Source organism: Pecten maximus, chromosome 11 (genome assembly GCF_902652985.1).
Source record: "Pecten maximus chromosome 11, xPecMax1.1, whole genome shotgun sequence".
Lineage (NCBI taxonomy): Eukaryota > Metazoa > Mollusca > Bivalvia > Pectinida > Pectinidae > Pecten > Pecten maximus.
Genome location: NC_047025.1, coordinates 29,223,685 through 29,236,745, shown reverse-complemented (window position 1 = coordinate 29,236,745; position 13,061 = coordinate 29,223,685). Strand labels below are relative to the sequence as shown.

The 13,061-nt window shown below is 33.0% G+C and overlaps 1 protein-coding gene across 2 annotated transcripts; it reads left to right on the top strand.

Moving 5' to 3' along the window:
- The first annotated feature begins 1,388 nt into the window (after positions 1-1,388).
- LOC117337965 (transcriptional regulator ERG homolog) lies at positions 1,389-9,981 on the top strand. Of its 2 annotated transcripts, XM_033899125.1 has the most exons (4): positions 1,389-1,699; positions 2,581-2,634; positions 5,442-5,519; positions 7,762-9,981. In XM_033899125.1, the coding sequence occupies exons 1-4, from the start codon at positions 1,627-1,629 to the stop codon at positions 8,292-8,294; spliced, it is 738 nt and encodes a 245-aa protein (XP_033755016.1). In that variant the 5' UTR covers positions 1,389-1,626; the 3' UTR covers positions 8,295-9,981. The 2 variants fall into 2 exon arrangements, with proteins under 2 accessions (XP_033755016.1, XP_033755017.1); XM_033899126.1 differs by lacking the exon at positions 5,442-5,519 and having other exon boundaries at positions 1,390-1,699.
- The last annotated feature ends 3,080 nt before the right edge of the window (positions 9,982-13,061 follow it).

The window sequence follows — 13,061 nt, the reverse complement described above, 5'->3', positions numbered from 1 at the left end:
GGTAACAACTGTCATTACATGTTTCACTTTATTGTTGAAATCAATTACTCCGACTCGGTAATAAATATCACTTAACTGTGAGATTTCTCACCACACTATTCCTGTCACCACTGCTATCACAATACCTCAGGGTGCGTTTAAATGAACATGAATACAAACAGTGACTTAGGAGTGCAAACAATGTACTTCCCCGTCACAAACTCATGCGGGTATCTAACGAACCCGCTCAGGACCTATAGTTTATTTTTGATTATGTCCTTTAAAGACGAAAGCTACAAATCTAACGAAAAGCCGAAGTAAATAAATTATAATGAGTGTAACCAGTCCCTAGTGAATCATTCCTTTCAGTAACGTCAAAGTTTCGTCTTAACACATATCCTTTGATGGTTATATTAGTGTTATCATAAGGTGGTATAATTTGTATCAAATCAAAGTACAAAGAAAAATGTCAACAAACATGAGAGGGCTTACGGATGTGAAAGTACCGAACAAAATTTTACAAACTTAAAAGTATGTCTTTTATAACACTATTTTGTGCAAATTAAACTTTTTGTAATAGCTTCAAGATTATGTATTAAACTATCTTGCAGGTTAATTCAAACTCTCGATTTTGTTGTTGTTGTTTTTTTTTTTTTCTTAATTCGGAATATAACTTTTATAAATCATATTATTATAAAATTCCGAGCACGATGGATATGGACTAACTTTCCAAAGAGCTGATATAGTATTTTTGTATGATTCAAACATGTATGTTTAAACTATAAAACAAAGCATATTCCCAACGAAATAATCAATACTCGTTCGATTTAGTGTTACGTCCGTAAAGAATAATTTTGATGTTTAATTATATATGCATAATAATATCGACAGAACAAGAATCTAGTCATAACAGTATAACAAAAAACTGATCTTTTACCAAGAGGAAACCAGTTGACTTGAGAGCACACACTGATATATGCTTAGGCCGATTCCTTATATATAGTGTGTCCCTTTTATATTGTCTAATCGAATGCTAAAGTGCGACGGAGAATAAACGGAATGAAATGCACCCTAAAATTATCTCCGCCATTTCCTTCCAAATAAACTGTTCGTAGTAGTCCTCGAGATGTGAATACCACGCGATTCCATGTCACTCTGTTAATGCCGACAAAAATGTAAACACGCGCGCACGTGTTGTCGTGTCATGGCGTGATCAATTTCTCGCGACTAGTTATTGACAGGTCGAACAAGAATAACACGACATCTGACGCCCGCCCCTCCACTAGGCTCCGCCTACTTAATGAATTCCTGATTGGGCGACGTGATTGCTGCGCTATTAAAGAAGACTTTTGTATAAATATCGACTACAATAAATCAATGCGAGTTTGTACACATTATTCGCCATCCTTTCGGAACTTATTTAAAATCCACATATGAAAGCTTCCTTCCCCAAAGTTACAGAACGGCTCTTCGACACTGTACTGATAGTGGGGAAAGTTCCGCTCAGGGAAATTGTCAGCAACGCATTTCGGAAACGCGATTGAGGAAAACGATAATTGGATAGCTGTAGAACCACCGGTGCCAAAAGAAACATCACAACCATATCCTGACTCTGGAATTGAAATCTGTGTTTAAGAAGCTTAACAAATGCAGAGCTTAAAACAGCAAGATTATTACCGAACGTGTAGTTTCCCAGCACTTCCGGGAATGGTGTTCCCGGGTAGGTAGCAAGGGATATCCGGGAATTGTCCCGGTTAACAGTGTAATGAGGTAGTGGGATGTTAAGGGAAGCGTGAGGCTCGGTTCCTTCCTTTAACATCCCGTTCCGGATGGCGCTTGTAAATATATCATTGAATCGTATACATTGTGATGGACATATATCATTGAATGGTTGAATTGAATCGTATTGTGTAGACTTACTCTAGCTTGACAGATAAACGGTAATGGAAACAAAAACTTATAAAAAGATTATGTGACGAGTTTTTTTTACCAAACTTTTTTTGATTTACGGATGTTTGGACGCGTGGATGGAAATATTATTTCAATATTTCCTAAGTAAAAAAGATATATTCAAAATTATCTAATTTATGATTAAATTGTCAATTACAAGCAGTAGGTTTTGATATAAATTACAAACTTATCCTATCTAGTTAAAGATTCGCGTGATGAAGATTTATTCAGAGGTTTCTTTCAGCTAAAGTCTTCTTTCAAATTTGCCATTGTTTTTATCAGTACGAAGATTGAATGATTTCGGTTGTAAAATGTTCAGCTTTTTTCAAATCTATATTTCACATTGTCAGAAGAAAGGACGTCTTTATTGAGACGAATTACTGCTTCCAGTATCGCTTCTACTTTTACGATAAATCTTCACATTGCGCCTCTGTTACTTTTATTTAAATAATCATGTTTTAAGACAAAAAAGTTTTTCTTTATGATGATCATTCATTAATTTTTGTATAGAATACTTACCATACATGTATATATTTCAATGCATTTTTCCACGTTTAAGTAATAGATCAGTTGATATTGATATAATAACATAATATCGTGCATGTTAAAAAGTGCGTCACAAATTTTATATTATCTTTTCGTTCCTTACAGATCCGTCCTATGGGAAAACGGCATGGTCCCCACAGTCGAGCCCGCAAAGTCCAGGTAGGCACTCTTAATCTTAATTATTATTACATTGATATATCTTGTGTGTTTTAAGTACATTTACAGAGAAATATAGGCACAGAAATTTTAATAGAGAATTGGGAATGTTTGTATTAACTATTTTACGGTCATGAAATAATATGCTGTTATTATTTTTTATTCGTGTATCAATAGTTAATTTGTTGCTTTATAAAGATAATTTATATTGATTTATATTGATTAACTTTGTCGTTTTCTTTGTTTTACCTCTTTCGTTTGATGATATACCAGATATTTACTTTTTCTTCGAAATTTATTCCGTTCACTTATCGCTATTACAATAAATGAAATATCCTCGTCATACATTGCATACACATTTAATGTAATCACTAGTTAAATTGGAATCGCTGTTACTTTTTTGCTATCAATAATATGTGACTATGACTTGTAGCAGAATAAGATCTATTGTAAAATATTAAGTGGTGAAAGGCCTTTATTGTTGACTCACGGTATCTGATGGTTCGTGTTAGTAAAAGTACTGGGTGTATTCTTTAAAATGTTGGTGTCACATGTGTTATAAAATTGGAATTATTTGACCTGATCACACATTATCACCATTTAAAAAGGCTAACAGAAAAGCCCATCGATTCGATTGACACTAAATCGATTTGTATTGACAGATGCCTTCTTTAATGCTAATTACGCGACATTGATATAAAAATCCCTACGGTAAAGTTACCTGACAATAGCTACATTTGTATCAGTGAATTATTTATTTATATACACAGGTTGATGTAAATAACATGAGTTCATATATATATGTTGCAATTGATATTATACTTAAATGATTTTCAATTTTCGCCGAAATTTTATTTGATGCTTAGATATATAAACATTAGCGTAGCACTGTTAGATACAATATTTATTCATACATACTACCGATGTATATGTAAGACTGTATTTATCAAGTCACTCTTCCCTGATACTTACGGCTGCTTATATAACTTATGTATTGGACTATTTTTTTATTTCGATTTTGTGATCAGGCCAATTTCATAAGATATATCATTTCTTAGATAGATCTGAGAGCCATGAAATATACTATTAGTTTCGACATTTACTGACATCAAACACATTTGTATAGGTTATTTGCAGGAATAAGTGACCGGGTACCATAATCGATAGAATTAATGAATAAAGCAAAATTTCTTCTATGATTTGCTTACTGGATAATGCTATGTCGTCGAATGTTGTTTTACTATTGTAAACGTGTCATGAAGTCTATAATATTTACGGAAGATGTGTAAGTAAATACATTATATTTAAATTCCCCGAACCGTTACATCACTGTTGTATACACTCGTTCACGCAGTCAAGCATGTGATTAACCTATCCAGTTGACACAATGAGAAATGTTTACCTACCTGTAGGGGTATCAACAGCGCTGTCCTGGTATTCTTTATATATTCTTCTTCACTAAATGACAACTCAGGCTCGAGTATGAATGCTATATCATTTAAGTCATAGCGGCAATTGAAAATAATTTGTTAGATCCATCTTGGTATGAGTAAGGATTTAATGTATTTGAATTAGAACAAATATGATGTTTGATGTATACTAGTAAATTTCATTTTTATTCTAATCACTCATGTGTTTAAATATGATATGTATAGTTTGAAAAAAGACTTCCAATACTTATCAATATCTAAGGGAACTGTCAACATGGTGCGACTACAATACCTGTCAATAATATACGTAACTTTTACTATTCGCCATCCCATAACTACATTGAATATAGTCGTTATACCTGCTTGATTGACTTTGTTCAGAAAGTCACTAAGATCACTAATACATATTAATTTAGATAAATAAGAATAGAATAATAATTACCAATATTTTATTTTTGTTAAACATCGTACATGATTAACTCGTGCATGTCCGGCCAAAATTCACTACCACCCGATATGTTTATCCTGTAAAATAAAATCCCCGAGACTATTGAGTAGTATAAAAGACAGTGCTTGGCATTGTTCTCTTATCAGTTACTGGGATAAGAGTGGCATCAGAAGGCTTTAACTCTAAAAGATTTATCTGTTCTTCCAACATAAGTCATTAGCTTTGCTCTTATACAGGGAGAACGCTTCCAAATCAAATAGAAAGTATGTTTATGTAAATCACTGCAAACTGGGTCATTGTTGTACATTAATAGTTACATTAATAGTGTTATAATTCAATGCTCTGTAGGCGGCTAACAATAAAACTGAACACACATATAACCAACAAAATATGATTATTGTATTATACTTCGAACATCAAAACTTTTCTCTGAGTTACGAATGTACTAATCATTAGGTAAAACGGTATGTCCATTGTATGGAATGTACTGTTCCTTAATTAATGTAGTAACAAAAATCCAATTTGATTAATCATTGCAGAAATACTTAATTATTTTGTAAGCGAGATATGTATGCTTGTATTAAATTATAAAAATAGTTTATGTTGCTTATATAAAATACGATGACTTATTGATAATTATTTTGGGAGTAACATCATATGTATGAGTTTGTCTTTGTGCCGATGTTGTAATTTTTAATAGTAGAACGGGAAGTTATTAATTGTTTTATTCCAAATGCTATTTTTGTTGTTGTCGGATGTATTCGTTTTCAGTCCAAATTTCATTAACATGTCTTAGAAATTGTAAACGGGATGCCTAATAATAAATCCTAAATAACATATATTTAGTAAATTGTTAATTACCTCTAAGCCCGCTATTTAGGCGTTAAGACTGCTGACATTTAAATTATCATAACGTGTATTTTATTTTGTAGGTTACCCTCATCCAAATTCAATATCTGCTATAAGTAAGCCTGGCTTTGAGGTTCCATACTCGTCCTGGCGTCCGCAAGGTATTTATAGTCTTATACATCGTTTTACTAATGCAAACCTGGTAAATGTTATAAAATATGCAAGAAACAGGACGAATGCAAACAATTTGTTATATATATATATATATATATAACAATAAATATGTTCACGCCGAGTCTGATGAAAATACCATAAAAAACATTTAATGGAATATCTTGTTTTATATATCTATTGATATCATAAGTTAGCTTGATAAAATTAAATCAATATTTGTCCTAGTCGGTATTCCAAATTGTGAATGTTTATATATATATATGTATTGTCATTATCAATACAATATAAAAGGAATATAATACGGACAGGCTTATTTCGTACTACACGTAGGAAATTTACAAATTAATGTTCTGTTTCTAAAAATTACTTTTTACTGTGACTTAATTCTATTTTGTTTTTCGTGTTTTGGATTTTACAGTCAGATTATCAGTTTTCATTGTTGTAATGATATTACTTGTAATAAGGATTATTAGTATGTTATCCATAGCTACTAAATATAACAAAAAACAGATTCAAGGAATAATAGTCATAAGAATATACTGAACACTTCTTAGTATTGCTGTTTTAAAACATTTGTACAGCTTGTATTAAAGTAAATATCACCTTAAAACATTTCTATAATCATATAAATAGATACTGTATGTGTCGAATTGTTAATTTAAAACAACACCATACAGTAAGACTATGATTATTAAATATTGACCTATAAATTGATTAAATGGCCTTAATGAAAATAAATGTACATAAACTATAAAATGTAAGTTGGTCATGCTTTGTTAACTGTTTTACATTTGTTATTAGTTACAATATGTTAAGTTAAGTTAGGAAGTACCTGTCTGTTTACTCGGGAAGAAATCCGAAATAGAGTTAAACTAATAAATTAGCTCACAAAAATCAAGCTAATAATATTATATACACACCATACTGTTGTAGTATTCAGTAAAAAGTAGAATTAATTTTAAGTGTAAAACGACCATATGGATATGGGTTTTCTGTTTTCTAACGTCGCCTTCTGTTCTACATAGGTATCTGATCTTTTTGTCAATATCTCGCAGATGTAATTGAGCATTTTAATGCACAAACCGGGCGGCGGGGATAATTTGGTAAATTTCCGGAAAGACCTAGCAACGAAATCAGCATCCCACACCAATAAGTCATGAATGTGCCTAAAGGTTTCCTAATTCTCATTTCATTATCGGTAAATAATTTCCGAATTTCATTTTCAACATTTTCCCTATTGGCAATGAGAAAATTATTTCTAAATTACCCAGTTAATTACAGTAGAAGTTATCGAATTTACCGACCGGATTCCGGATGCTATATAACGTTACCAGTTTAGAAATATCCGAGATTTGTACAAGATTTCAGCTATATTGAATGTTAAAGCAAACATCTGTTTCTCTCCGCGTCAAAATTCCACCTGAGCCGGGGTGTATCGGTTGACTGTGGCATTTACAGGTGTAGACACCGTTAAACAATTGATACGCCGCGATAACACTGGCGGGGTCATCCATTCGCTCCCCTGGGGTAGACGTCGAGTCAGACAGCCAATCAATACACAGCCATATGGACGTTCAATCCCTCTTTGTAAAACCATTAAAGAGACGTAATACTATCTGTAACAAATACATCCTTTTGTTGGTTAAAATTTATTCGTCCGAGAAAATATTTGTTCTGGTTAAAGATATTATTTTTCTTTTCCGACTAATGTTCTGAAGTGTCGCGCACACAGTGACCCAACCCTTTAATAGTTCTCTGAGTAGTGGAACCCAAAAGGAGAATAATTTGAATTTACTTAAATGTGTCTGTTTATAGCATGAAAGGTAGGATAAACACTAAACTGCTTTAATTTTTTTCAATCTTTGCATCGGTTGCTTTTAACAACATGTCGAAGTTGAATTTAAAATAGAAATAAAGTTTAATTAAGTCGGAGTGTACCTGTTATATACCTACCTTGTGTTGTAATGAACCTAGTGTAAAAAATCTGTGTACCGGGTTAGACTACTCTAAGACAAAAAAAAACTGTACTTATTATTTTGTTCATTTTTGCTAGAATTCATGAGACATTTACCCATATAATCTATCTTTTCCAAACAAATATGTATTATCGTGTAGTTAGAATACATATATATCAAATTACTTTGAAATATAAAAGATATTTTAGGCATCGATAAATTTACACATTTTGATAATTCTCTGACTAAGTTATACTTAAATGGTGTTTTTCAGGGAGTGGACAAATTCAGTTGTGGCAGTTCCTCTTAGAATTACTATCCGACAGTAGTCTGTCAAACTGTATCACATGGGAGGGAACCAATGGCGAGTTCAAGCTGGTCGACCCGGACGAGGTGGCCCGACGCTGGGGGGAGAGGAAGAGTAAACCTAACATGAACTATGACAAACTGAGTCGGGCGCTCAGATACTACTACGACAAAAACATTATGACAAAGGTACACGGCAAGAGATATGCATATAAATTTGACTTTGCTGGTTTAGCACAAGCTATGCAGCCGGCCACAGCCGACCCAACGTCTTATAAATACCAACAGGACTTCTTCATGTCAAGTTATCACCATAATACAAAGCTCAACTTCATGAATGCTCATCCTCCAATGCCGACCTCAAGTGCTCACAGTTTGTTTGGCCCCCCATCAGGATACTGGTCAGCGCCCAGTCCAAACCTTTACCCTAACATTCCAAACCACCACATGGCGCACCACACCTCACACATGACACCACATCTGGGTTCATATTACTCATGAAAAACACGTGCACTGACTTAAAAGGCATTCCATTTTCATGAAAAAAATGCTTTCAATGAAAGATCAACTCCTTGACAGAAGAAAACAATTTCTTCGTTTAAAAGTGAGAACAAACAACTTTCTCCGTTAGCATTCCATGGCTGTGATGTTCGTCTGTTTTCACAGATTGAGCGAAGAGGACAAGTAACTTGCAATATTGATATATTGCCAGAATATGCCGTGTGTTTGGACAGGCCTGTTAAGTCCTGCCGTACTAAGTAGCATACGTTTCTGTGAGTTGTGCCATTTGCTGAGTTGATGGCAAAAGACCAGACCAATGTTCCCTGTTGTGAAGGGCAATGCTTTTCTTTCCCCTTCAAAACGTTATTGATGAAATCGGTTGTCGCTGTCCAGTGCCATCGTCTATAAGGAGTGTGTGTCGGCACTCCTCACCCTTGCAGTAGGGGCAAGATGGGAGCTATAATTAAGTGATACGTCAAGAACTCTAACGGGTTAAGATCAGTCTAGTAAGCTATTGATTATTTTTACTATGATAAATCTAGAGACGTAATAAATTAATCGAAGGAAATGTCTTTTTCTAATGTACAGATGAAATATAGAGTATGAACGAATGATCTATGAGATGTGCACGATCAATTCCATTTTCACAACAGTTGCTAGAATCGACGACGGAAGGAAGTTGGTCCGGAGACGCTATTCCGCTAGTAATTTCTTCCTTCTTGAGTGAGTTCATTTAGTATCGTTGAGTCTGACAGATAGAAAATTGGATTTCTCAACTGGAAAGAATAAAAAGTCGAGTTTAGACTTCTTCCGATTACAGAGATCGTATCCGCTTTTATATAACAACGTGCCTTGTGTTTGTAATGCCCATACACGCAGTCTTACCCTGCGATTGGGATGAACATTTCGTATGGATATTTTGGATTATCTCTGATTTTTATTCTTATCGATATAGCAAATCAGATTCATTTCCTGTACTGGCGTGGTTGCACAGCCGTAAGTGCTCCCGTGGGCACGCACTGTGTTGTCGCATTTGGTTGTTACCATTATTTACCGGTATGGTCCGAGGCGCATGTTTAACTGTTATCCTAATTAAACGATGGGGCAAACATTAAGATAGAAATAATACCATCTAAACCATAAGAGGTCTCATCTTCGCTCAATGTCCGCTGTCACCTGCGAGAATTCATATAGACCCATGAATAAAGCACTCTCTCAATAGTCCCACGTTCCCTTATAGCTAATAATTGCTAAATGTTGGTTGAGACGCGAATAATGATGTTGGATAAATAGCCACGAATGGCACTCTGTGCAATAAATGACGTTCTTTCTCGTGTGATCTCTAAGACACGTGCCTATGCACGGTCGTTTCTATGACGGTTCGTGCTCGCCGGAATAACAGTGGTCTGTATGTAACCGTTTGTACTGAGACTAATTATTAGTTTTATTATGGCCTTCCATCCTTACGGTGAATAGGACGAGCTATTGTAAATATTAGGACGGTCAGGAGAAGCGTGTGGTGTCACAAGGATAAAAGTGAAACATTCAAGTTCGAACAATGACAATGACAATGAGATCATTTCAAACGTATTGTGTTGAAATGAGATATTGTTCGGATGTGTTGTCTATGAGATATATGGATGCGATGATGGGTTTAATAAAATGTGATAAAAATAAAATTATTTAAATCAAAGTTGCTTTTCTGACGTTATTTTTATTTTATGTATCTTTAACTTTATATAAATCATTTGGCTTTAGTTTTCAGATAATGTTTATAATGAATTTAGTTTAAATGAAAGAATCTAATGCTAAAAAATTAATGGATAATTATAAATAAAACGTTCGGTTACGTTCTTTGATTAGTGAATTAGTAGTTAAAGTAACCAACGTTACAGTAATTAAATCAAAATTATTGTAGACGGAAATTATATCAATGCACCAGTGTAGCAAACAAACTCATAAAAAACAATACTGGTACCTACATTAACGGCGATACACATGAAATCATAATTGTACTTCACAGGATTATTATGTATTAAAGAGAAACTGAATTGGACATAATACGATATGACGATGTTATGTAGATAACTACTTATGAGATAGGAAAACTGTTTAATACATAGATAAATACATGTATACAACATACATATGTAAGATATATTGTTATGTATCTACATGATTTAATCCAGCATGTAACAAGCATTCTTATTGGCTTAAAATATATTTTAATAGCCTAAAACGTACAAAATGGCATCGCGGTTGGTAACGTTATGGAGCTATAACACGGTTCGCTATTTAATTTGAGTACACTGCCTTTATTGTGTTATAGCTACATAACACAAACATATAAAGTTAATACTGAAATGATCTTTTATTTTTTTTAACATAAAAATATAATCCATTTTATAATTAAAAATGCGTCCTTTCTAATAAAACCTCATTTTTACATCATTGTTTTATCCTCGAAAACGTGTTTTATGTTTTTGAATTTTGTAACTATCAAAATTAAATTTTATTCATCAGACATATAAGTTACAATACATTTTCCAATAAAGCTGATTTAACAATTATTTTACAATTAACAATAGAACCGAAAATAAAGAACTAAAATGTTCAACCAACTGAGATTCCATCGCTCTCCTCAATAAAAACATGTGGGTAGTTTTTTCAAATATTAGTACAATTGCGTTTCACCTGAAATCTGCACCTGATAAAGCTCAATGACATTTGGTAATATAGGTCACAGTGACATTTAACTCAGACGTATGTTTATTAAAATTTCCTTTATATGTTGATAATAATTGCTTAAGTTTTATCCTGTTACTACTGAATGCTGCCTACGCATTAAAAGACACTGTTTGTAAACTATATTGAAACAACTTAGACCATTTTCTTAACGTGAATTTTAAAAAGAACAATATACATACATCTGGTTTGAAAATAAAATCTTCGTTCTTTGAGCAAAAAATTGAAACAGGCAAACTACAGCTGTTAATAAAAGCCGATTAGTATTGTTTTTATGATTATTTTGACAGGAAAGAACAGTTAGAATGTATGAAATACAATAACAATACACAATAAGTAATTGTATGCTTCCAAACAGACAAATATATAAACCTGTAGTCAATATTTCTACCACTATGACACGTGACAAACCCTGTATATATAAACATGATGATTATACTATCATTATTTCCCATTTTGCCTATCTAAAAGTGAAATAAATATCAATGAAAAATTCTGATAAAGTCTGCTATAGTTCAACATATTTGGAAGCCAATATTGACATTGTAAATATTCATGAAATAATTTAATAAGAAGCATATTCATCAAGATAAACATAGCATGTCTTTTCTTAAAATAGTTGATTAATTCAGATGTTTTCTGTGGAAAATTATTAACGTAGTCAGGCGAAGGTAAGGATAACCACTGTCTTCTCATAACCTGTAAGGGGTGATGATCATATACATTTCGATGACCATAATTAAAAAGAAACTTATATTTATGTGTGTGTGTGTGTGTGTGTGTGTGTGTGTGTTAAGGTTTTGATTCGAGCTTGCGTACTCTCTCCTTCACACGCCAAAACGCGATAATGACATAAGAAATAAGTTTTCAAAAAAATAAGAATAAAAAACAAGACAAAGATTACAAATATGAGGTTCCATCAAATGATTAACGACTAAAGCAATTTGATGGCCTTGTACCAATACGGGTACATACATTTGATTTTATGCTTCAGACAGAACATTTACTTTAATTCCGGAGTGTTTTGTCGATGTTGTCAGCATTGTTGACACGATTAAATGTAACAGGGATAAAAAAATAAATTTATGACATAAGTCATTGTGTACACATTGATTTTTAAAAGTGCAATCTAACCATACTTTAATATTAGAGGCTGAGGTACTCAAACATTTGTAGCGATAATAGGACCCGACGCCGGTCATAGATTGCAGGTTGGAGCCGTTCCATATGAGAAGTAGCAACCCTCAACATGAAAGAGCAATAATGTTATAATCCTAACGGGTCGTGGGCATAGCACGCAACAAAAGGTCACGAGAGATTCCCACATATTTACACTTCATTATTCACTGTTTATACTTTCTACACTTTGTGTGTCAGGAGTGTGTTTCCAGGAAATAGGAATAAAATACTCAATAAATATACTAACATGTCTAGAATATTTATTGTTAATTAATGTCCTGTAAAAAGTATCACATCCATGATTTGTCCCAATGATGACTCCCTAACACTTTCATATTTTGTTCCATTTGTAAAAAAAAGAATGAGGTCCGATAGATTTTCATTCAAAATTTAAGTAGAGATATGTTATAAGCTTTTTAGAAAACACTAATATTTGTGATGTAATGTCTGAGCAATTTTGTGACAAGGAAGTTTTCTTCTATCAAAAATTTAGACGGTCTTTAATTTCTGTAATAATGTACTCTTACTTTAACTGTTAATTTATATTGTAACAAATCTAGATTTATTTGATTTAAAACTACATCGCATTTGTTTTAGTCAATATAAGAAATAATTTTACATTTGTTACTGAAACAAGTTTGTTTTTTCCAACACAACTTCAATGCATTTTTTTTCAGAATAAATGGGAATGCAGTATATTTTTCCAATGCAGCATAACAGAGAAATATCTCTTTATATCTTATCATCCGGACGATAAAATATCGAAAACCGATAAGCCGTAATTAAAAAATAAGCATAAATTTACAATAACCAAGCCATACAGGCAATTGGGAAACATCAATA

Bases quoted from the DNA above. Each gene is read 5' to 3' on its own strand.
- LOC117337965 (XM_033899125.1), top strand. From the start codon at position 1,627: ATGCAGAGCTTAAAACAGCAAGATTATTACCGAACGTGTAGTTTCCCA. The intron at 1,700-2,580 runs GTAGGTAGCAAG...CGTTCCTTACAG, and splicing joins TCCGGGAATGGTGTTCCCGG to ATCCGTCCTATGGGAAAACG. The intron at 2,635-5,441 runs GTAGGCACTCTT...TTTATTTTGTAG, and splicing joins GTCGAGCCCGCAAAGTCCAG to GTTACCCTCATCCAAATTCA.